Source organism: Anticarsia gemmatalis, chromosome Z (assembly GCF_050436995.1).
Source record: "Anticarsia gemmatalis isolate Benzon Research Colony breed Stoneville strain chromosome Z, ilAntGemm2 primary, whole genome shotgun sequence".
NCBI lineage: Eukaryota > Metazoa > Arthropoda > Insecta > Lepidoptera > Erebidae > Anticarsia > Anticarsia gemmatalis.
In genome coordinates, this window is record NC_134776.1 from 8,138,994 (window position 1) to 8,166,919 (window position 27,926).

Consider the following 27,926-nt stretch of genomic DNA (forward strand, 5'->3'; position numbering starts at 1 on the left):
GTAGCTGACACGATAATATTGAAGGCGGAGCGAGGCGTCAGGAAGACAAAACACCGGAATTTGTAACACCCTATTAACTAAAGAAATGTGTTGCTTATGGAAAAAAGAACAATTATTTCGTTACTGCGTTGCATAGAGTGTTATTACGTTACACTTCGATCAGATTATGCACATCTTTTTGCCGTCTGCCTCTATTAAATGAGTTGTTCACTGGATTGTACTGTAATTAAGATTTTTTAAGCTTCGGACATGTAAATGCATGTATTACATATATGTGTAGATATATCTATATTTACATAACGCGTATGTAAAAGCTTTACTTTTACTACCTATTGAAAAGTAACTTCAGGTTGATCTAATAGATTTTAGGTGTTTTGTGTCTCTCGCTAGGCCACCGAAATTCGAACATTATCTTTTTGTGTTACAAGACTCTTCGATTTAGAACAAACTTATCCTTATCCAAATGATTACAGAATTTGTTCTTATGGATTGAGAAATATGAACTATTTAGGATAGTGTTTCCCTCAATTTTAAACTATCCATTTATGACGGTTTAAAATTAAGGGAAACACTATCCTGAATAAGAAGAGGATGTCCACTTGCAATTAATAATTTAAATGACATTAGGTTATTGCTCTATTCCGAGGCAGCTAATTATAATGTGAGGTAGGTGTGGACTCGTGGACTGTGCGGACACCTCTGCCTGACCATTCAAGGAAATACAGGTTTTATGTTACGTTTATGTAAATTAATTTCATCGCAGCGCGAAATTTCTCGTTATGTATAAGTTTATCTATTAGTGCGCAGATTCGTTCGCCTCCACTGCCGCAATGATATAAATATTTCTAACGTAATGGCTCCGGTGGCCATTACACAGTTATAAGTAAGCGTCTAGTGTGTAATTTACAGTGCTCAACTCGTTCGAAATTGTTAATAGTTGGCACAATAGAATACTGAATCTGTATGCTAATTGTCTCGGATTTACTTTCAAAAATACTCAAGCGTTTCAGAGGTTTCACTGTATCCTTTAGCAAAGAATGTCGAAGCCGCGGAGCGCAAAAAAGCAATGATATTACGATGTTATTGGCACATTCAGTTACATTTTTTGTAATATCGCCTAGCTAGACGGGTTTCAGTAATGAATTCTGGCGATACAATTCCTCGATACAAGTAACTTTTACCCAACTACCTACGCAGGTAGGTACCTAAAACAAGTGACCTTAAATACGCCACGTCGATTTCCTTGTTCACAGTGCGAGTGTAAGTGTAAGCGTGTATGTCTGTATGACACTGTATGTAGATATGTCAGTTGTCTTGTCTGCGTGAACGTATATGAAGGTAATTAGAAAAACTCGTCATTGAACTAGATATCTAAGCATTAACTACATTGTGACCATAGCGGCGATCGGATCACGTCTCTTCGACATGCTAACCGGCCTCGCTTCTCTTAAATAACATTAGGAATGTTAAAAACTAAAAACCACGTTCTCGAAAATAGTGCAAGGCAGTTTAACCGTCTCTTAGTACATAACCGTGAGCTGAGATTATTGCTATGTGAAATACGTGAACAAATTAAGCTTCGTTATTAACATAACATAAATCTAATAAGTTTAATAAGATTAAACACTTTGATCGTTACGAAAGCCACCGTCCGTGCACGCATTGATACTTTATGGGCAATGAAACAGCTTGTACTAAATAAATACTTGAGATGCTTGTATAAAATATATCAATTGAATTCATAACTGAGATAAGCAAATTACGAGTAGGCATTTGTATTGGCGAGTCGTGAGGATGCGGGCGGCGCAGCGCGGCGCGGCGCGGCGTTCGTGATGCCCACGCTCTATGGGAATGGAACTAAACGTGACTGAGGCTGCAGCGTTTCCACAATAATCCCCAGTTACAACAATCTCACTGACGATTGTCTTTGAAGATCGGCGAAGGTCGTTTCCTAATAATCCTCGTTATATCAATTATAGGGACAGTTATCTTCAGGGATATCTGTCGAAATTAACTGATATTTTAGATCATCCTCACGAACGATATAAAGGGTAGGCTAATAGGCTTACTGTATTTCGGTGGACCAGCTCGAGAAGATTTTTACCTGTAAATAGAGAAAAGGCGATTAATATGCGTATCAAGGAAAATAATCTGTATGTGACGAGCAGGAAGAAACGAATGAATAAATCAACGTAGTTTGAAATCTCTATTGCAAACAAGTCGACACAATCTTGCAACATTCGGTTCAAAAGGTGAGCTTGCTAATACAAATTAATAAAACCTCCAACGAAACTGTTATCATCTGTTTCTAAAGATGCATATTAATGTAGTATGACGGTGTTACTTACTACAGAATTATTATCATACGTGTAACAGTGCATTAAGTAGATGACATTCAAGCTTTCGCTTCAAATTATTGTCTCATTTCTGTAATTTTTTATGCATGCGATATTTCGTAGGATTTCTTGATTTTCAAAATGCTAATTGTTTATGACTACAAAATAAAATTATATCTCCTTATTCCTTTCTTTTAAAATTTGTATAGATAAATAAATCCTAAGTATATGTACGTACATAAGTATTCATAATCTGTGGTTACGTTAGTAAATAACACGTCATTAAACCTCGCGATGATTTATGTAAAAGCGATAACGGTTCACTTTTCATTATGCTAATTAATATACAAATAGATTAGAGGATTAAAGTGGAAAGTCTTAGAAATAACGTAACGTATCCGGAAAAACATGCACTCACTGCCAGCACTTATATATCTGACCAATCAACATAGACCTACACTTACAGAAAACTTTTCAGACATTGAATATTAACAGACATATATAATTCTTCTTATAGGGGTAAGAAGAAACCAAAGAACGCCACTTGGTACGATCCTTACAAAATTCCGTTGCCTCAAATTAGCTTTAAACAATCATAACTTTGAAACTTTTGCATTACATGTTTATGATACACAAATTAGAAATACGAGAATAAACGTGAACACGGCCAGTGCAACCTGCGCTGAAACGTCAGGTCAGGCAATCTAAGGTAAAATGCGTGTTCGCGATAATTCCCGTATTCTAATACATAACTTAAAACAATGTTGTAACTATGTGTTGTTCTGATATTTAAGTTGCAAAATGTTATCCAAATCCATTTAATAGTTTCTGCATGAAAAGATACAAACAATCTCACAATCGCATGTATATTGTTAGTAAAATTTTGTCATGTTACAGTTTGAAGACAAAACTACAAGTTTTTGGGGGAAATGAACATTTTTGAACATAAATGTACATAACATAACAAACGCGCCGAACTATCCCCACTGTTTAAATAGTAGATACAGATTTTATGATTATAATTGAAATCATGATAAAGCCCAAGACGTATATAATTGCCAGTATTGTGATAGTTCTAGTAACAGTTGTATCATGATGGTGTAATATTATTGCCATTACTCCTTTTATTTCACGACGCTGTTGCACAATCCTTTATTTCTAAGCGGTCTATCTTAGGACAGACATTATAACGATAAAGATCTGAAGGATATTCAATTGACTGTGCGAGTTCAACTTTGTTAAACTTTGTCCATAACAGGGGATTATTTTATTTAGGTTTAATTATTTAATGCAAAGTACTTTTGCGCACAAAATAGTTTGTCTTAGAGTTAGTCCTTAATTTCTCATTCACACGATACATTTTCATATCCTGAAGAAGAAATTAGGGACTAGTCGTAAGACAAATAAATGTTATGATATAAATACAGCCGATTTAATTGGCCGGTCAGTTTTTTAGAAATTTAGCCTCTTCAAAAACTCATGGCGTATGAAGTTATGATTTCATAATTAGACACGTTCGTTTAATGTGTCAAATATGTATTAGATTAAAACGTTTATGTTGTTTTGCCGAATTTGTAAATTATATTATTAAGATGCGTACTTTTTAGCAGAGTTCAAAGCTCGAGTACACAGCAATCAAATTTAGGATTAAATCGGGATTAATAGTTAATACATTATAATTCTATGGCAAAATGTAATTGGGTAATTCATATACAAAATAACATACAGGTACAATGTACATAGATAGTTTCGTAGATTCTTCCAACAATCCAATCTCTAAATATACTTGCTTATTTATGAAAACTTGTTAGTATCTAAGTTTCAATAATGAAACTAAATTAAAAATTAACAGCATTTAGAATAAATTAATACTATTCGTGTCAATGATGATTAATTTATCGTTCTGTCAGAGCACATTTCTTGGTATAAACGCCACAGTTACAATAAATTATTATTCATATATGTGGCAATATCAATCATATATCCAAGTTAATAAAATCACAAGGTTTCTCCGATCTATCGCACATATTATGTATAACATGAGACTGTGGTGCCGACGACAACGTGCTTCGGTGCCTTCTCGCCAACCACCGTGCTTTGTTGATAGTCTGCTATGCAACATTACGTATTGTAAACAGAAGAACACTTTGTGTGTACTATCCCGAAATAATCCGCATATTATGTCCCTCCAATTGTTTCTCATATAGCTAAATGTTTCACACATGTTTCAAACTCACAATTTGACAATGAATTAATGACATACATAACATTTGAAAACATGGGCGTATTTTGTTCTTGGCCCCATACATCACTATATTCCAAGGACGAAGATAACGCAGTTGAATTTTCCGCGTCGCATATGATTTGGAAAACCGGTTTTGTATGATTCACGAGACCGGAGACAATATCATATGTTAGGTATTTGTTCGATAATCTACATCGATGCGACGCAATAGCGCATCCGCCCAGGAATTAAAAAAGTACCAGTATTTATGCAACTCGAGGTGAGTGTAAAATGTTATGAAAATAGTTGTCGATGAGTGATGCAACGTCTTTGATGGATGTGCCACCGGGGAGCGCTTATATCATACAAACAATCATAACATTACAGGTAACTTTTGTTCGTATTCAATTCCACTTATTCCGTATTAAATTGATAAAGATTGTGTCTAAAAATAGCCAAGTAGAATGTTTACACTTCATATAAAAGTTTAGGTTCTCATCTTAGTATACCTATTCTTACATTAGGATCTTTCGCAAGGAAAATCGTCTGATTGCTAAAGCTCATACACAATAGGAAATGGTAGAAATGTAATAAGGTATACGGCCGTACGTGTACGTAACAAGTCACCTAAATTGGTCTATTTTTCAAAACAATCAAGTCGCATTGCTTTAATGCACTGTAACAAGCCGTAAACGCGTAACGAATGTGCAATCTGGTCAGACGACATGTTGTCAGGGTGGTAGTACGAGTAACTCATGGAAAAAATTACGTCACAGATCATTGACGATTTGGTCGAGAGGTTTCGAAAGATTTACGAGTTCAATGCGTGCGCTGGGCGGTCGGTAGTGCGTCAAAAGTAGTCAAAACAAATGTATAGTGCACGGTTGTCAGCGTATCAGATAAGGCACGTAGCGTGCACATGTCGTGAGTCGTGAGCGCTCGTGAGCGCCGCTAACTCGCCCTTCTGTCTACACACTCCACACGCTAATCTCATACAAGCAAATTAACCTACAACCTATCCACACTTCGAAATACATACTTAAACACATTTGGTCATTCGTGTAATTATTTTTCATTGAACAAACACGAAAGAAACGTATCACGATCTCGATTATTGTTGACCATGTGAAGATTACTGAATGTAGGCAGCATGCTTGTACGAATGTAGGTACGTACTAACAGTATTTGCTCTACCTTATTTAAAAAAAATATATACATATGCAAAGTTTTAAAAAAAACACAATAACCCGACTAAATTAAAATCACAAATACAATCAGTAGTTCAGGAAGTATGGACATAGGCATTTTCACGCGAACACAGCCTATTATGACTTAAGCGTGAGTTGCAACTTTGTATGTAAACGAACGGTCAATGATTTCCGAAATAATTATAATGAGTAAACAATATTATTAAAATACGACAATTATGAAAATTTGTTAACGATTAACGTCGTTCATAATGTATGAGGAAAATTATTAATCTTAATTTAATTCAGGCCTATTAATGTATTTAATATTGATTTTATGTACTTCCTATCAATGTTTGGTGTTAGAGCGATGGAGTGGGAGAGACCTTGCTGGTTTAGTTATCGCCCCGAGTGTATCACAATCCACGAGCTGTCCACAGAGCAGTAAACAACTCTAGTGTCGTTAGCACAAACTCCGAACGTTCACGTGTAAAGGCCTTGTGTTTAGTTTCTTGTTTATTTTTAACAACTTTTCACGCTTGAAAGGTGAACTAATTTAAAGCACATATATGTACTGTCTTATTTTATTTGCGGTGACCGCTTTTTAAGTATAAAAGGACAAGTCCCGCTCTATAAATTTATTTTGTGACGCACGTTTATCAAGATTTTTTACGAACGGGTATTAAGTAAAACCAGACCCAAAACTATTTGCGGATCGCATAATAATTATTCAGTGTAAAAAAATTAATCAATGGTCAAATCACTGATTGGTCACGGTGAAATGCTCCACTTAACCAATACGCCTTGGACGCACCATTTTTGATGACGCACAAAGATTATTCAAACTTTAGTCTATTAATTATTATGTGACGAAGGAAAAGATCACGATGCTCTCCAGAGATAGAGACGAGACAACAACATCTTAAACGGACCTCAAGCTGAATACAACACAAAATAATAGTTCGTGTACATATTTTTTTTATTGAAGATATGGGTTAGGTGTAAAACAATTGTTCCGATACAGTACAAAATAGGATAGTAATTGAAGGCTGAACAATCAATAAGTTAAACGATGCAATATTTTCGTAGTCATGACCCTAACACTTCAGAGATCATAGTGCTCCGGGAGCCATGAATAAACGTGACCACGGCTGTGATCACGCATTCTTCATTACAGACACCCACCTTTTTAACCCACCGATGCTCAGGTCTTTGAGAAAAATCCAAAATCCTTGCCATAAAAGGTCACTTGTGTCATGTGTGCCCAAAAACTATGTAACCCTTAGTGACCCTTGGCTGTATTTTCTCATTGGTCACTCAAGGTTTTAAAGATAATATAATAGTTTTAACTAATGATTAAAATAAGACAACTCCCGCACTTTAAACTAATTTTGTCTCGCAGGGTATGACTTAAAAGCTTTTTTGTAATTGTTTTCGTCTTGAAATATATAGAGAGCTGTATAATATTAGTCCATATACCATTTTTTAACGGACGCATAAAATGTAATATAAAGGACGTGTATAGCTTACTCTGAGCTTTAAATTCCAATACTAATAAAAATTATAAACAGAAAACGATCGATAACTACATTTTTTACTTTTACCTTAGTGGGAATCTGAAAATGGAAGTATTTACTAGCATTTGATCTTATACATTTTTCATCGGCGCGCCTAGTGTGTATTGCTTCAATGCAAGAGCATTTAGTAATCCGTGTCGGTACAAATTGCCGCCGTTCGTCACACTATTACTGGTATCCACATAGCCAGGTAGTACTTATCTATTCTACCGGTACAATACCGTTGATCTGCGCCAACATCTCGAGGGATAAGGCATTTTATCAAGCCCTGACATTAACATCATCATTACGAATGTGAGCACAGCCTAATTCTGCTTGCTATTGTTTCAGCACGGCACTCCCCGTAGCAACTTTTGGAGGAGCTTATCTTCTATGTTTTAGTAAACTGGTTCTCTGCAAGAGAGGCGAAATCTCTGATATCCAAAAAATGTAAACGTCCTTTGAGAATTCTCTAGCAAAACCATGTTCCAGGAATTAATTCTAATTAGCGAATGTATCCGGAACAAACAATCCTACGATTAGTATTAATTGCCCGAATGCACTTTACAAAAATAGTGAACAAGTCTCGACTCTACCAGCATTGCTACGACCCGCTGAGCATGACAAAGAGGCTCTTTCACGGTTATATACTTAATATATTATGTTAATGAACATTAAATAATACATACCTAATAAGTTTTACACGCAATATTTTTGCTGAACATGTATATGAATTCTTTACCGGTAATCGTCAATGAATGCGGCTGTATTTATCAAACTGTCAAATGATGTAACATTGCATTTATTGTGAAAAGCGTCACCTTTCCAAACAATTACTTTATCGCGATTTAACATTTTTTCTCTATACTGTAAACACAAGGGAAAGTAAAAAGAAATCAATCTTCAAATTCGTCGTAGCTTTTTGTGTAAATGTATGCAATTGAAATGTTTCTGTCGAAGCTATCACAGGTGGATAATTATTGGTGTTTATGGGCAATTATAAAATATTGTACATAGGTAATAAATGGTGAAAATATTTTGAAATACGTATTGTGATTCGGGAAAATTTCGAACTTTCTTTTTAAAAGTTAGACAATTAATCGCCTTCGTAAAATTGTATATAATACCTTATATAACATTACAAAGCGAGAGAGTTAATATAAACCTATTGCAGATGGATTGCGAATTATACTGATACGATTGAGAACATACCAAACGATATCGAACAGATGTGATTTAAGTAGGTACTTTTGACTAAACTTAAGTACCAATGTGTGATATTCTTCATAATAAAGCATACTTACTTAACTCTGTTTTTGTTAAGGCAAATAAAAGGTAGAGGGAATAAACATTGAATTAAACAGTAAATCAATTCATATTAAAATAATAAGGACGTAACAAAATTACATATGTACATTTTTGTCCATAATACAAATAAACGACAAAAAATCTGTAGTTGATTTGAATAAGTTGAGACATGGCCGCTACACTATTTCGTTTATTTATTAGTTAGGAATACAGTATTGTAAGAATTGTTACTTTGTAACGGTTTACACCATGCATTGCATACTTTTTGATGCGGTGTCGTAAGTTCCAGCGCCGATTGTAATGTCGCTCGCTCTGAAGCCGACTGCACCACAAACCGGCTAGTGAGAAACTATCGGATACACTGTACTTGATACCTACTTGTAATTAGCTAATCGCCCTATTGCACAATTAACTAGCTCGCCGCAGCGACGTATTTATCTCAACAAATCGTTATTACGGCAAAACTGAAACTAGTCGGGCATTAAATTTAATTTCATACAGTTTTTTTTATTCTAGTAGGTATTATTGAATATTAAAACTATACCGCGCACTATTTACCATTCAGTTTCTAGATACCGTGGGAAATGGTGCAGTCGATTTATTCACCTGACTGGCTATTTAAATTGGAACTAAACTAGATCATACGTACAAAGAAAATAAACTGACTGATTGAGGTTCTAGATTATTGTCATGTTAAAAAAAAAAGTAGACAATATCGTCAAGTCTAAAATACAGTTAATAGTTTTTCTCGCAGTTTGGAGGTTACGCAGTCTGAATGTCTGTTTTTTGTGTATAAAACTGTTAACGTAGCCGCTTGCACTAGCGTCGCGCGACACTGCGCCTGCACCGTGTCCCGCACGTGAACAGTGCCGTGCCGTACCGCATCGTGCCGCACCGCGCTGTCCTATGCTATGCTATGCATAGGCTATGCCGCACCATGCCGCTCTGTGTCACCCAGTCTAGCGGTTTAGGTAACGCCCTGCGATCGCGCAACAATTAATTTGACACTTGGCGTCGTTCATTTATACTTTTTTGTAACATAAAAAATTGCAAACGTTTATCGCTAAATGAAACAGTTAGAGCGGCGCGGCAAAACTAGCATTCCCTAAATACTTGCGTACGATTGCAAAAAAATGGAATCTATAGTTTGTCGAAACTATTATTTAATTATAAGGTACCCGCGGGTATTAAGGCCTAGCTAAGGGAGATTTGTAATAAAATGAAGAATATCCAATATAATCAACCAGTTTTTATAATAATCAGTCATGTACTTATATTACTACCGAGTTTAAACAAAAAATAGCTTCTAAAGCTTAAAACTAAAACATTATATCACTTTTAAAAAAACGCTGTCTTTAGGCCTTATTATAATAGGGTAGGGTAAAAAGGCCTATACTATAAACTATTCAAAAATCAACTTAAACTAAGTAAATTAGTATTCTTGACATCAAATATCATTAACATAAGGCAATAGAAAGCATAGTAGTCTTAATAAATTAAATAAATTGCCCTTATTCGCATCCATCAGGACATTGAAAATCATCAGTATATTCTGCAGTCAAACCGACACATTCTTCGTGATACCACTGGGAGCATCGCGAACATTGCCTCATTGCATCATCCATTCTATCTTCTTTGCAGGCATGACCGTACCGATATTTTTTTTTTTGTGATTTATTTTTGTCAGATCGCCTTCTGACCACAATGCTCGTTTGGGAGGCATCGTGACTGTAAGCACTGAAAACAATAATAAATAAATTGAAAATATAAACTACGTATATACTACCCACTAACAAACATTTTAAAAACACGCTCCTACTTATATAGCAGTTAAAAAAATAGGAGTATAATAAGGCCTATTGTAAAATTTTATAGGCCTTAATATCCGCCAACCACCTATTTACAGAAAATAATAATAATATAATTTTTATAACTACAAGTCTCTTAAAACGGTAATCTAAGGACAAGCATACGTTAATTAATAAGCGGACAGTCAATACAGGTTTGTAAATATGATATTTTCTAAACAACTTACGTTTTACTGGAGTCAATTTTTATAATTCGTGCTGCTGAACCGCACTTCTGAATGATTTCGACGATATTTCCGGGGGGAGAAGTGCAAGAGTGCGTCCGCCACTTTGCAGCGACTCGTATACGCTCTGAGCTTGTGTGACTGTAATCTTGATCGTCTACTACTGTATTTCGTACGTTTTTTGTTATTTAGGCCTTATTACCCGACAGGCCTTAATACCCGCAGGTACCTTACTTGTTACCAAACGCAAACCTATCGCACTGAAGCAAACCTTACCTGGCACTAGGTTACACTATTTTACTTAATCTTAGAATTTAAATAAGAAAAAGGGTCGAATGATTTGAAACATTACTTAATAGTTAAGTATAGTATAATATAAGCGTGGCGGATCGCTTGATTATCTAAGAGTTACCCAGGTGTCAATGACATCAACATTATAATGAAATATGAGTGACCCATTGCCTTTCACAGTGTTGCGCGGGAGTACCTACTTACTTACTTGTTGGAACTCCTTTTTAGAAGATGAATAACTACGCATCCATTGTTGTAACACTTTTGAAGTTTAAACCATGTAGTAAAAGCCTCGATACTCATATCTTTAGATAGGCCAATCAAATCGAAATAACAGTTGTATCATCTCTGCCTAAAGATGAGTGAGAGACTATACTTTTAGCACGTAATTCAATAACAAATTATTATTGTATCATTAAGTATGCATACACAACATTGTTATTTATGCTAATTTAACGCTCAAACAAAAATATAAAAAGAAAAAGTAAAAGAAGAACATTTATATAAGGCTACTTTAATGTTAAAGTAGGCGGGCTGAATATCACCTTGGTGATTCGGGACTACCGACTTTGGCGCTATAGTTTTGATACTAAAGAGTTTTTAGGTGATTCACTCACTACATCCATAAACTCCGTGCCGAAGACTCGAGTTCCATAGAGGAATATTTGACTGATTAGTGAGGGTCATTTGTCTGGTTACCATATTGCTTACTCTACCTCGTTCAGAGTTAGAAGGCGACATGCTTAAGTTGTTCGTATATATTTACATGCAAAAAAATTAGATCCAAGTTACATATATTTAAGTAAATGTTTTAAACTGTAAACAAGTCAAGACGGAGAAAAAATCAATTAGTCGTGTTCCATCGGCGGAGCCTCCTCTCGACGGAAGACAAGGTCAGTCAACCATAGACATACAGTAAACCTATAAATACTAGTCGCTTTCAACCATATCTGGAAGCTTGTATTTTAGTCGAATTCAAGCGATTTGAGGTCGTTATCGTTTCGATTGACTCCACAGGTACAAGTAGACACAATCGACACGATTTATGTCGCTGTTTTGCTCACATTATAAAACTTTACTCAAAAACGATTCAGGTAGATACAGACAACATTTTAATAACATAGCACAGCTTTTAGAAAACCACTTAAGCGAAAAAGGGGCAATTTGCCAGATAACAATCTGGGAGCCTGAAAAATAAGCTGTCTATTATTATTTAAAAGTTCTAAGCAAAAGTAGACAAACAGTACGAATACGAAGCCAACAATTTTCATATAACGATACGATCAAAATAACCTTCCTTGGCGTAACTTAGAGAACATAATTTAAGTTTTCAACAATCGTATTGTTATCGAATCTATCTCATGCGGCGAGGCGGCGGCAGGCGGCGGCGGGGGGCAAGCCGAGGTCACTCCGGTGGCCGGTGAGTCCGGTAATATCACATACCATTAAACAATGGACATTCACAATTATCACCAATGTATCACCGCCGAACATCAATGATGCCGACTCGCTAACGATGCACAAATCTTAACAATGTCACACAATGTACGCCGCGTACTGGACCGTAACGTGTAACTTAGTGCTCCTCTACTTTATTCAATGGTACTGTATGGACAAAAGACTTGATAAATTTTATCAAATCTTTCAAGAACTGGGAAAATAATATTAATAAACTTTTTTAAGGCTCATTAATTCACTACATTCGATGGTACTCTACATACTTATCGTAAAAAGGTCTTGAGATTATGTCCATTAGATATATGTTTAATTCATTACTTATAATGCTTGCATTGTCAGCTAAATGTAAGCATAAAGCGGATATAGATATGACATAAACATTGTTATTAATTCAATCGCTATAAGTACCTCGTAGTTACGTACTGTGAATGTTGTCCGCACAAATAGGCACAAGCACAACCTTATGAAGGACAATGTTCGAATAGTTCAGTTCATTTAATAGGTGCTAATACAACTACACACCAACGAGTTCGGTACTTGTATACGAATAACATTCAAACTGCTATTCGTGTATGATAATTGCATAGCATTCAGTGCCTACCTGCCCAATTAACCGTGAACAAGAAGGATTGTTAGTAAGAATAAAGGAAATGTCACTGTGATTGGATTGGGAAACCGAGAGTTTGATAATTGTTATCGCTCAAGAAGAATCAAAAGGAATCGACCTCGAGCCCACCAGGTTAAGGTTATACTACTATGATATGTAAATTTATTGAACTTTATAAACTGTTGTCCAGAAATCGCTAGCGAGAGGCTTCATAGAGCGCTCTAGTGCGCCTACGCAACGAGCTCCTCGCCGCGAGTCACATTTATGTGTACTCAAATACTGGTGATATATCGATACTAATACAGATTATGTAAAAGCCGAATATAACTTGAATATGTAGTGGCCAGTTGACCGCTGACAAAAGGTCACTGCTGATATAGTGCGTTGACTTTCAACTTCTAACGGAGATTGTAAACACTGGAGCGCTACGTATATTAGCAAACTGTAAGTTTTGTTTGCGATTGTAATATATTACAGAATTTCACGGTTCAGTGAGTTTAAAATTTCGATTTCGATGTAAAGACATTTACGCTGTCGAGGTTGCAGTATTTAAAAAAAAACAACTGTCTGTGAACAGCGGTCGGACTATGATTGAGAGTTAGTTATAGCCAATTATTATATTTTAAATAAATTGTTCGTTGCCGTCGTCGTCTCCGGATTCGGATGTTCACAACAAACGAGATAATAAATCACAGCGATAGCACGTCCGCGTCATTTTTTCTAAGCATTATTTCTCAAGAAGACGTGGAGCTGGTGAATCGAGCCATTGTCGCAAATTATGTACGAGTATTGAAGAAAAAAATGCATAACATTCGTGAGTTACTCAAGCGGGTCAGTCACACAATGTCAACTTAATTTGCTGTAGCAGCCTCCATTCAGTCAGATGTCGGTCTCTCGAATGTAAAAGTTTAGATAATCTGATGTTTGAAGGTCGCCAGTTTTGAAATTTAATCCCCTCGAGCTTTATAAAACTTGACTAGCTCATAGATAGTGGGCACACCGGTAACATAATTGTGATTTATGTGTGTATCGATATCAGTGATAGGCGAATCATAGCCGCTGCGCTCTACTTTGTGCTTCACTTAACATTTACTGCACGTTGAAACGAGACGATTGATGTTTGTGGATCATGAAGATAAATAGAGATATTGAAGCAGCTTTAGTAAGCTGAAGAGTATTTGTATTACTTAGTTGAGCTAAGACTTACAAATTTCTTGAACTGTATCACAGTATTGTGTTGTTGTAAACAAATAACGAGTGTTTAGACAATTGTTGGCACGAATTGTCGTGTCAAGCTCTGAGCACTAACACTTGTGACGAAATCACTTTTCGTCGAACGCAATTTAAGAAATTATGTTCGACATCATTTCGACAGTCGACTCGTAACTCGCTCCTACTTGGTTTATCGTAGATATATTATGCATTAGATGTTAATAGCTTTGATGATGTTGAAAATTATTAACTGTGTTACCTTTGTAACATGATGCTTATGTTATAATCGATTGACCATATCTTTATCTTTTAAGAAATGCCTGCAATGTTAATGTTTTATGGTATTCATTACCCGGGACAAAATAAATATAGGTAGACCTAACTAAAACCATGGTCACATTTGTGTAACGTCCAAATTAATGTAAAGTAAGAGCTTTCATTATCAGCTTGTAAACTAAACTCAACGGTGGTTTAATATCAGCTTACTCGTAATATCTCATATCGTAGAATTAATGGAGATAATTGACTAAAACTACTCAGTATAATATTTCATTAAACACATTGTTTTTGTGTACAATATGAAGTAACAGCTTGTTGTCAAGGATCTGCGATAAGTTTGTAAAGACATTAATTTTTACTAAGCTACGATTGGCCTTGCGTGGCGTATCAATAAGATGTTGGATTGAGATTACGAGTTGTAATTAAAAGCGAGTTGTTACAAAAAATGAACGGTATCAACGTTTCCGTTTAAAGTGACTTTTGTTTTTAAGGGTAATAAAACTGTGAGTGCGTATGTATAGCTTTTTTACTGACAACCACAAGGAAAATAACTCTGTCCCCACACAACTTTTAAACATAATTTGATTGCCACAAGTTTTTATGTTCATTCCTATTTTAATTAGTTCTTTTACTTTTTACAGAGTATTTGGCGGTCACTATTTGATATAAATATTGGCACAAATGTAATAATTGCCTATTCATTTTTATTAGTGACACATTATTTTAAAATAAGCTCTTTGAGTCTCACTTCGTCGAGGTCGCCGCATGTAGTTTAAGTACTATTATTTTGTTTTATATCTACGATAGTATCTACAGTTTAACAAGACATAAATATCTGTTCAAACGCGTCGTTAATAAAATACACAGTGAATAATAACGTTGTTTCCTGCAGTCGTTTTTCAAGTAAAAAGGTAACTGGCTGGTTAAATAACTTTGTTTGTAATCAAGTATAGAACTGGCTTATTGCATCATATTCCAACTACTTAGTGGGAAAAGGGTTAAGTCTGTTTTGATCAGGCATGCCGCATACCACAGAAAGTAACAAATCCGGAACATTGTAATTAACCGTAGTTCCGTATTTTAAAACTGATAACTTTTTTTCATGAGATTTCTTGTCTTTTTATTTAACTCATTTATTGTCCTACTGCTGGGCAAGGATATCCATATGTAAACTACACAAAATAGAAATAGTCTATAACATATCTACGTTAAGACAATGTTTTTGTGTTTTTATACAAGAACTTAAATACCGGTATAAAATACTTAATGTCATTAAAAATCTTTTATTTTAAACGAAAAGACAGAAGTGTTTCTACTTATTTAAGTAAATAAAAAACTGTTGTCGTTTAAGCGGTAATTACATTTCTAAACTAAGGTAATGTGTAAGAATTTAAAGGAGTGGCTTTACCTAAGTTACTGCTACGGCAAATTTTTCACTTTGGTACTTACATTATGACTAGTCTGCGTAGCCAATTAAATTAAAACAAGGAGCATTAATGAGCTAGCTGCAAAATTAAATTAGAAATTATAAAAATAAAAAGTTTTAAAAAGTGATTCAAATATTATTCGGCATGTGAGTAGGTTTTTTGTTACTTTACGCATAATTCACCAGAATTTCATTGTAAAATTAAGTGTTTTTATTTCAAAATAAATGTGAATTGAAAATAAAATCGTTACGCTTTCAGTGTCTAATACATGCAGCAGTCTTGAAAACATTATAATTATCATTTAAAAATCGATTTTAATGATTAAGCGTATGATCACAAAGTCTTTAACTGCAATTAAAAGTGTAATAATTACTGAAACTAATCTAAACAGTATAAGCGCCCAGAATTCTCTCTAACGTAGAGGTCGATAAGTTAAAATTAAATGTATACTGTAAACTATTACCCTTAATTAGCCTCCCAAAAAGGCTTTACCTAGAAAACCACTTTATCGGCAACTCTTATCAGAATTAAACAATCACGTGTTTATAAAATCTATGAAATTACAATTTGTTTATGTCAGCAGAGGTCAGAACATAGTGAAAATTGCTATACCGTACCTATTCGTTATCTCAGCCTCAATGTAATATATAAAATTCTCGCGTCACAGTTTTCGTTGCCATACTCCTCCGAAACGGCTTGACCGATTCTCATGAAATGTATCAAGTAAATACAGTAGGTAGATCTGATAATCGGCGAAGATCTATTTTTCATACCCCTAAGTGATAAGAGTTGCTCACCCTTAACATTTTTTAAAAGTTTATATGGCAATACAACGTTTGCTGGGTCAGCTAGTATATGTATAAATACATCATTAGTCATATAACCTCTAAGATTGGCACAGCGCAGACGTCATTAGCATATGCATGCATATTCAAAAATTCATACAAACTAATATTTCATTTGCATGTATAATATACCTAAATAAAGAGTGCATACAAAAGATTCGCAATAGTAAGTTGACATGTAAATTTACGACGAGAGAGAGTTATGATAATAAATAGTTATGCGTTGAAGCTAAACAGACCCACGCGAATCTGAGACCTTACTACAGTCAACAAAGACTAATAATTAGTTGAAAATTCGTTTGATTTTTATCACAATACTATACGTTATTAAATGTCGATCGAACTATAGTACATGACTATTAGGTTTCTTCATCCGATGCTGCCCAATCCTTGTTTAAATAGTAATATAATAATAATAATATTATATAAAACGAATTTTCGCTTTCACAAACCGTCTAATTGTGTGCAATTTTTAATAAAAAACAGCAATGTTTCCTATCCATAGTCCATGATTTTTCACGTCTTCATGAAAATTGATTCAGCAGTGTAGCCATGAAAACATGACAGACAGACAGACTTTCGAATTTATAACATTAATATGGATGTATAAATTAAATTTGACAGGTGTAAGGTACCACACATTCGCCATTAGAACTGACAAATCAATCAATCACGATCGATTTCATTAATGAAGTTGTATAGTTCAAAATACCTCCTAAATCTTTTTGACGTGACAAGATTTTAATATGAATATCATAGAGTTTAGTGTTATATAAAGCAGTTATAGAACAGACGAAATGTTTTAGTATTTGTCTAAATTCTGATCAAATAATCCGTACACATATTATTTAAAAAGTTGTACATTTATTGCAAGTAAACATTTATTACATTAAATGTTAAGTAAGTGGATGCAAAATACGAACATAACCAGGCTTATCTTTTCAAAGAAAACGGAACTAGAGCGTTGTGAAAATAAACATATTTCTGCACTGTCCCAATAAATTCGAACAAGTGCGCTTATTTGACATGTACTCGTAACTAAGTTTGTGCATTTCACATGAGTACAATTATCCTAACAAACCTAACGATGGACATTAAACTAATACATTCAGTCGTTCATGCTCCATTTATGTAACAAACGATACCATATCAGCGTTCAACGACTATTGCCGCCCACCAGTTAACTTTAGACGTCACTCCATGTTAAAACATGTCAATGGAAAAGACATACGGTTGTATTGGATATTACCATACGTAGGCTTCCGCCCTACAATCGAGGTGGCGTTACGTAAAGCGTAGACAGTCTCTAGCGATTAGTGGCTATGCAATACAAACGTACTTATGCACTTTTAACTAGATTTGTGTTCAGAATAACAAGTGTACAGTTTATACCAATAGCGCAACAGTTCCGAATAAATTTACTACAGATTAAGGTTCGATAGTTAGTTTGGCATGTAAATAATGTATTGTGTAAGTTTGCTAATCATTGTAATTAACGTTCTTAAGTTGTGACAACTTCGTTTAAACGTCCACTTGTATTTTCCAAGCGTAGCCTTTTAGCCACATCTGATTTCTAAAGCTAGCTAAAATGAGAAAATACATCCATCAGACACAAAATCGGAGGCCCTCGACAAAATTTGCAAAGCAGAGCAGCGCATTTTTTTTACACGACAAATTTAAAGTCAACTATTTTCAATAACAAAGAAGTATAGAAATTACGAGTAATGCTATGCTTCAGTTAACGGCCACGCTAAATGACATGATATGTAACGAGTTTATCAGTTTATTGGATTCTTTACTTTCATTTTCTTCGGCAAGAAAATCTAGTAATAAAATTTATCGTGATCAGAATTGGTTTACCTATATGATATATTAGTTTGAATTTTATTATTAGGTTGCTATGTCCGTGGTAAAATAATTATGTAGTTCCGGTACACCAATTTCATATTATTTTGTTAATTAGTTCTAATTTGTCGCCTCCAACAAAAAGTTTTACCATCCACCTGTGGGCGGTATCGCCTTCGTTGGAACCTATGATGTAGATCTATTAAACTTACAACGAGTATTTTTGAAAGAAACTTAGAGTCAAAGAGGGTATTGTTGTTCACTATACAATAATCAGTCTCATTTTTCAAATGAAAACAATGTCAATTTGGAGAATGTTTGGACTATAATTTCTAGCGTTAACAAAGAGATCCACTTTCTCTTTTCAAAGGATAATTGCATGATGGAATCACGTGGCATTGATTCAATATATTATGAAGATACGTCACAATACTAGCATTGATGTCGAGGAGTTAACTTCAAAAATGCACTAGTAAAATAATGGCCTATTGTCATTCATCGAATAGGCATTTCTGAAAATTTTTAAATAACTCAGTAAAGAACCTATTTTTTTTTAAATGCTTTGAGGCTTGATTCAATGCATGTACTATAATTAAACTGTTTATCTCCATTATCAGTTCTAAAGGCTAACAATCATTCGACTATAAATCAAACAATAAGTCCTGTATAACAAGCTCACGAAACGTTTTATAAAATCTCGAAAACCGCTTTAGGCCAATCAAAATGAGTAAGCAATAGGCTGATTCTATAAAATAAAATTACCAAGGTTAGGTTAGAATATTTCTTAGCGAGGAGGGTTAAGTAACGTGGAGAAGAGAGCATTAAATACAATGTTCGTAGGCATATATACGAGGTGGATTTTAGTATTTGCGTAATATTCGTTTATGCGTGAGGTTTAGGACGTATTGAGAACTAGCCACAAATTGAAACTTAATCTAGCATAATCGATGTAACTAGAGTACGTGGTCTAGCCCACGAGGAACCAACCTAAAATATAATAAGCTATACTAAATGTACCTAACAGTATTTTCGTTTTTATGTTTGGACATTTTAGATAGACACTTACGAGTTAAGTATAACCTGCTAACATTTCAAGCAAAAATAAAAGTAGAATTTAACCCGTTATAGTCCAATAAAATAATTCCTCATCTTCTAGAATGGGGGAGAGACTAGGCCCATAGTACATACACATGAATGTAGTAAAAATAAAGCTCATCATTTAATATACAGCGACAACCGCTGGATTAAGGACAGAGAAAAGTATTTTATGTTCTATAATGAAATATATTTACTGCACTGTCAAATGTCATATTGCCACAATTGTTTGTAGCGATTATTTGCATTCCTTTTCCTCATATCATTAACGTATCTTTGCAGGTTGTATTTTTAAACTTTTAAAAGTATACTGATGCAAATATGTTAGATGCGGTAATGCGACACAGAGATCGGTACCCTTTAACATGAAGCTAGAGGTGAAGTCTTGACACTTTCGAGTTCTCGACCCATGCGCCATGCGGTAACATCGGTGTCCCGGAACTGTGCATGTACCAACTCTATGCTATGACTGACATTTATTTATTTAAACTACATATATGTAGATGGAATACTAGACTACTTAAAACCTGCTTTCAAGCCGTATAAATTAATTCATTTAAGGGCCAATTCCTAGAATGTGTGGAAAATCTTCCAGTAGCGCGATTCTCTACATTCGATTCTATCGTGTATTGTGAGTTTGACATTAAAACTGTACTTCAAAAAAGTTCCTACGGCGTCTAATGAAGACGCTGATAAATTTTTCACTCAACAATTCTCGCTAGCTAACTGTTTGCCGATAGCCGATAGAGTTAGAGAATCGCGCTACAGGTATCACTATTTTCTTCGAGAACATGGTGTCAGATCAAGTAAGACACCTTCTCTATCTGACTCTATCGTTTAGAGTATGCATCTTATATTATACCCGTGTGACACTAAAATTGTGCGCCATTTACTGTGGAAAATGATAACTAAATACCTACCAGTCTAATATATTATTTATTATGTTGTGTCAGACGACTATTTTTGTAATGGCGCGCGATTTCGCCCACGTTTCCGATATGATATATTTATTTACGTTGTAATTTATACAATATGATTCAAAAACTTATGAGATTTAAACAAATTACTCAGGTTATTGCATTCATTTGTAGTACTGTTTACTCGAGCTTTGTACTTGAATATATTTGCAAGGGAACATAGCTAATTTTATACAATTTATTTACATCATAAAAAGATTAGTCACTTCTGATAATGTAAATTAATACCTTTTGGTTTCAAAGGTCAAATATTACAACATAAATGATATAATACGTGTAAAATCCAATGGAGAACGTGCGGCGCGTTTCAATATCTATACTTTTACGCTGCTGTTATAAAGAGCAAATATTATGTTGGTTTGTGTTTATGTAGGGAGTCATTCCCAGATCCACAACGGTTTTTAATTTATTTTAAGTAACTTCCCGCCTAATTTTTCATAAGACAAGAGACATTAACTAACAGACGAAGCCTGGACCGGCCTCTAGCACAATATATTTAGCATGCATCTAGGTTACTGGGATCTCCTAATTACTAAATAAACAAATGGCTATTCAAGAGCTTCAAACGACTTTAATTGTCCGTATCAGCCGAACAAACAGCCTTAATGTTAGTTACATTATTACATGTCATGTTGGGGAACTCGGAACGTTATTGTGTCGAAAGGAGATACAATCTGTATAGGCATATCCTTGTCGCAGCCCGCGGCCACTGTCCTTGTTATAGATACGACAAGTGATCACAGCCGGCCACACAGTATTACGCCCAGACACTTCTTCCTGTATCAACATAAGTCGACATTGACATTTAGACACAACAGCGGACCGTGGAGCCGACCACCTCGCCGCCAACATGCGCGAAGGAGATGCAAGCTGCGAAAGGCCGCTTGTACTAAAAAAATCTCTGTACATATATATTTTTAGATCAGTCGCAAAGTTCATATACACTGTCATACATTCGCTCGATTAGCGTCCTTGGCCAGTCCCTTCGAGAAGCGTGATGCGAGGCTCGCGCGACACCTGCTCACATACCTATCCAAGCCACTCATTCGCACATGAATGGAAGATGTCTCAACGATCAACTGATATAAATGAAACATCTCTAGTGATAGCGTAAGTTCGGCTTCAGGGAGTAAAGCACACCTCTGAACAGTACTCACATCCGTCAGATATTAGAAGCAGTAATTAGCGCTAGAACAGTAACAATACCGGCACGTGACCTTGATCTCGTTCCGAGCGCAAGCTGCGCCTCTATCGTCCACCTGTTTGTACTTGGAGCTTAGAAGGAACCGCCCCACATGTTTGTACTAGAAAGGCTGACTAACGACTTATTCTGGTAATCTCGAGAGGTATACATCATATTTAAAATGTTGAGGTATAATTAGTGTCACAGGAGTAGACGTTCCTGTCAGGCGAGGGGTATTATTAGGCTAAAATATCGCATTATTACAGAGTGTAATAAGAGCAATTTGGCTGAATATTTGTGATCGCAATGGATGTTTCATCATCAAGCCCGAGGCGCAGGCGACTGTGCAGTGTGCAGCCCGCAGCGGCGTGCTCGGCGCCCGATGTATCTGCAAGTGCTCTTGGTAACTCGCTTGCATCGGCTCTACGTAAATCTTGCATAGGTAATTATAAAGTCAGATTAGATTTAGGCATTATCGGTCGCCAAATGATGCTCGATGTTGCGTTAATTTTATATAAGTTTGTTACGGCAATGTCGGGAGAATGTCAGCAAATAAATATATGGCACCTTGCCTTATTGATAAATTCACGATTGAGCGAATCGTTTAATATATTACAGTTTGTTTGCCTAAATTGGAAATAGAAATAGATATACTTAGAAGTAACATATCCATTCGTTCTAGGGCAGATTAAATAAAGTTCTTCAGATTTTACCTGCAGCTAAATCTAGGTCTCTATTTTTTCACATTCACAAAGAGTTGCTTCACTTACTCTTTGGATAGAGCAAACCTATATTTAGTTTAGTTATTAAACAATTACATTCGGGGTAGCTCTTTAACTTAACTTTCAATAATATTTTAATAACCTGCACGAGATGCAGAAACGCTTTAAGCTTTGGACGTTCCTTTACGACCTTTGAGGTTCATAAATTGCTACTGAACCGCGAGGTTTTAAAGCTGTCAAGAACAACAAAACAATACAGCAAAGGAAGTGAACGTGGCAATTACAATGCCGATCAAATAGACACGACACGAATGGACAAGAAAATGTTAGAAATTATAGAAAAATGTTTGTAATCAATTTGCACGTGGACAAGTAACATTGTCAGGAGAGAATGTGGAAAGTGGAGACGACACGCATCTCGACACGACTTACTTCACTGCACATTAATCATTCACTGTTATTGTGTGTTCAAATGATGGATAGTTTGACAAATCTTCTGTGGAGACCGTCGTATTTATGTATCACATTTTTTTTATTAAGTGTTTTTATTTTTGGCCAAGTATTTAAAAAATACTGTCTCTACTTCAAAAATAATTGAGGCTGTTCTAAATTTATTGAACATAATATACAGTTCTTTTACTGACAGAAATATACAGTCCGAAACTAATTTTAAAACCCCCATACATAACAGATCCAAAAATTAACGAAACCTTACCTAATATTATCTTAAATATTACACAATATCTAAATCCAAGTCAAAGCACGTGTATTTAAAAACTAGAAATAGAATCATAGAATAATATACGAACTAGAATCTACATATAACGGTATGTTAAAATTATACCTAGGAATTAAACTCGCTATCAATATTTCCTACAGAATTGAATTTTAAATACCTATTCCTGTATTTAATTTATTCCAAAATCCAGATTTGTAATAAACTTACAAATATACTAGATCTGAATATATTAAAATCCAGTAAAAACTACCGTTCTTCTAGGGTCATTATTCGACAACATGTTTCATATCTAGCAAAAAATATCTATTTTATCAAAAGCATTACAAAACACAAAATTCATATCGGCCATAAATTTTCAAGAGTTACCGTTATAATGTAATTCTCGAAGCTAAGAAAGAAAGATAGTAAAAAGCACTAAATAAATTTAATACATTATTAGGTCTTTACCCCTTGCAGGTTTCTGCAGAAAAAAAACTGTGGATACACCGAAACCAACTATTTAGATGTAATCATTTTCCGCATTTTCAGTAGTCTATACAGAAACTTATAAATGTAACTGCTGTAAAAGCCCAAATTAAGGTAAATGAATTTGTAGTTAAATAATAATGTAATGTAGTAAAAAATCTAAGGTTTAACATATGCAGTTCGAATGGTCCCGTAAGTAATTCCCATTGATTTTAACTTTTATTAACACAAGGATCTTAAGATTAGTCTTATTTTTCACGTCAAATTCTCGGTTTATATCAGGCTATTCTAGCCAAAAATATTAATTATATTCAGGAGTTATTAGAGTTGTAGGAGTGGTAATAGAGATTTTTTAGCTCAGAGGACGTCTTTAAGAATATTGAGCTCGTGGCATACGATTAAAGTTCTACGGGTTTTAGAATACTACGAAATAAAATATTATAATCGTTTATTTTTAAAGCATGTGTACGGTATTCCGTACACATGCTTTAAAAATAAACGATTACGGTAAGATATAATGTGTCTAATCTGTACTACGGATAACGATTTATAAAACATTTCCTCAAGAAAAAATGTTAAATAATTAAAAAGATATGGTCTGCGTAAAAAACCCATGATCACATCAAATCTCTGCATCTTAGGGAAACTAAACTGCTCAAAATGATTTCAAGTTTGTTTTTGTGAGATAAAATAGAAGTAAATTGAGCGGGTTTTCTTACGTATGCAGCAGTATTCAGACAATTTAATAAATTATTGGGCTACCCGCAAGTAATGACTCTACACTACAGTCAATCTGCTTTACTCAATAAAATATTTGGATTTCTATTGAATGTTTCTCAATATATGTAATTACAATTTCGTTTAATATATCTAGCTTGTTCATTGTTGAACAATTTGACTGTAAACTCATGTAAAAAAATGAACCTAGGTGGATACAATACTAGTACAATTATATGAGCTTTAAGTTATGTTTTTTTTATTAATACCTACTAGGTTGTACTTGTCGAGAAAAAAATGGAAAACCATACAGGCAGCGCTAATAAGCGACTAACAAGGATTTTATACATAATATTAATTGTTATTTACCTAACTTGAATTGTTTCATAAATAGTAACAGATTTTTATTGTTTTGAATGCCGCAGGGGAAATCCGCCGCAATGCCTTGAGCCGACCACTAAACTGAATATAAACTTATAATTTGTTTAGAATCTGATAAATACGGGCTGGGACAGGCTTAGATTTTCTACCTGTGCTCGTTTTCTAACTTCCCAGGCTTGATTAATATTATTATAAAATACCCATCTATTTTCCATGGGTATAAAACAATAAACAAAATCCCCAAAACATTTTCATAAAATATTAATTACGAAATAAATTATTGGTTAATTTTGAAAGCCGGTAGCAAGATTCAAATATTTATTCATTTATTTTTACAAAATTTTAAATTAATAATGTCGGTTCGCTTTTGGTTCTACATTGCGTAAAATTACAAATTGTTTTTCATCATCGTGATTGGATATTAGTGGTGTCTTATTACGTGTTTATATAAACGACAGGCGCCACCGCAAATATCATACATTTATAATTAACACTAATATAAGTAAGGTAAATGTTTTACATTTCGTATGTAGTTATAGTTATTGAGGAAATAATAAGAAAATCTACTGTCACTGATTTAAACACGAACGTTGTTGTTCTTTAATAGTGCTTCGTTTTATTACAGTGGATAAACGCAGGATAATCTTGATTCTTTTAATTTTCAGTAGGTATAGGACTACATTAAAATGTACTAAAAAATCACTAATTACTTATTTCATAAACTGGGGCATAGTATTTCATTGATATCGCGTTGACATCGTGCGGATAGCTAAAGTCGTCGTACTTGACAAGTTTATGCACAAAAGCTTGTGTGCGCTTACTGTTGCTTAACAAGGGTCAGCCGACCAATGAGTATCACATAATACATACTCAATGTTAACCGAATCTAACTACTTTAATGTTTTTGGCATTAATTAGGCGCGTTACCTTAACACCCTTTATACGAAGTCAATCGTTATGTAACATACCTTGGTTAGTACATAAATTGCTGTTTAAATGTTATCAGACCGTTGTGAATAAACGCCAACACGTCGCATATCATCTCTGTAATTTAGGATTAATGTCAATATTGATATTTTGTGCCGAGTGACCTTACGAGACACCTGTTGACTTAAAGTACGTACAAATACGTATTTGGTAAATATTGAAGTAATCAATGTAGGCACTGACCTGTTTCTGACTGAAGACCTGGAAGCGAGAGTGAGGTTTCTCTGGGGTAAGCGCGGCGCTGGCGAGGGCGGCTGCGCGGTCTGCGGCGCGGGCGGCGAGGTGCGGGGCAGGCGGCCGCCCGCAGCCGCCGCGCCCGCAGCCAGCAACATCACCATCCACCACCTGGACATCACGATACACGGTACGCACGACATGCGCAAGTCACGCTCACAAACGTACTGTCACACGGCCGCGAGCCGACTCACGGCGTCGTACGCGCACGCAACGACGTTCACTTTTGTTGTGCTGTAGAGCGCCCCACTCCAATGAAAGTGGGCTTTCACTGCTGAGGTGCTGAGTGCCGACTGCGCTGCCCGCCGGTACGCGCACGCCGCAGCCGCTGACTGTGCTGCCCATTGACCACTGCTGCCGGTGGCCAGCGGTGCGCATTGCTCCCTAGGCATATACTAATTAGGTCACATTGAAAATCACTCAATTTTAAAATGTTTTGGTTCTCCAGAGCTTTTAACGCACTGGAAACGGTCCTAGTTTCCTAGCGTATTTGGACTACCCACGAAAAATGCAAAGAGACTATTTAAACTGTTCGAAAAATTATACCCAGATAAAATAAATAAAACAATCGCCCTTGTCTTCGACTGCGACCCAGTGGCGGTAATGTGTTGTTGTTTAGTTTAATAACCATCCAGCCTCTATCACATCTCATAGTATTAAGTCACCTTGGTAGAAGAGTTGGAAATGACAAGAAAAATCTTCAAATTAATTACAAAGTGTAGAACATACAGCTGAGACGTCAGCAGTAGTGCCCAGGCGCAGGTTAAATCGTAAAATATTATATTGTTGTTTTTTTACAGCCGGAGCGTGCCCCAGCCAAGTTTCTGAGGGTAGCTTCAAACTTAAGTTCGTTAAAAACAATAATAAAGGTCATAGTTTTTAAATTCAGCAAATAGTACCTTTCTTTACCGTGGGGGAAAAATTCCTTCGGATACCCATCTTTCTTGGGGGAGGAAGCACTGCAATGGGTTATGAGGTGTAACCATTAAAAAACCACCCCGCGAAAACCAACCATTTGATGCGTGGTTGAAGAGGAACCCTGGGACCTAAAAAACACACCAGTGTCCCTACCAGAGACCCTACCTGGAGAACATATCCACCTGTATTCCCAGTAGGTAACGAATTAAAATTGCATCTGGGATCGCTTCTGATGCTCACAACCCCCATTGTAAGCATACGATCCAGCAAATAGTACCTAGGCAGAGGAGCCTTAAACACTGACCAAGTTTGCAATATTTATACTTACTTACATAAAATCATACTTCAATCCCATAAATATAAGAAACCAAGAATAAGAGGAATGAAAATACATACCACGTTTCATACAGCTCAATAAGACGGTAAAAAGGTAAAGTAAAGTAAAGTTTTATTTATTCATCCTTACAACTATTTTTACAGGTTAACCCCATTACAATAGTGTAGGTACATTATAATAATTAACTATTTTGTTAAAATGGAATTCACGAATGATATTGCAGATTTCAGGGCATAAGCCTTCTTCCGTCTATTATTCCTGTTCTGCGTCACAATTCCCGAACTAAACATAGGCTATAAGGCAATAATCATGGTGCAGGTCTTCCACGGCTTCTTGTTTCCAGTCCAACAGTCCTCGAATTCTAACGGTTCGGCTGAGATTTCCTTGGGCTACCATCATGTGCCCAATGAGATGTCTAAAATAAGCTAATAAATACTAACGACCTCATTAGTCACAAGACTTATAGAATTATTATGGTAAATTGTGCGTGAGTATTATAGGATTTCCTATAAAACTACGTGTTTTTTTAATTTCCATCATATCTAAATCACTAGTATGTTTCCG

At 35.3% G+C, this 27,926-nt stretch overlaps 1 protein-coding gene across 1 annotated transcript in view; it reads right to left on the minus strand.

The window, feature by feature from the left end:
• The window catches only part of LOC142986661 (uncharacterized), a 75,545-nt gene extending 49,213 nt beyond the window's left edge, over window positions 1-26,332 (minus strand). The window contains exon 1 of the mRNA XM_076135215.1: window positions 26,057-26,332. Within this exon, the coding sequence (XP_075991330.1) occupies window positions 26,057-26,250 (194 nt within the window). The 5' untranslated portion in view covers window positions 26,251-26,332. The remainder of the gene's footprint in view (window positions 1-26,056) is intronic.
• Window positions 26,333-27,926: the final 1,594 nt, after the last annotated feature.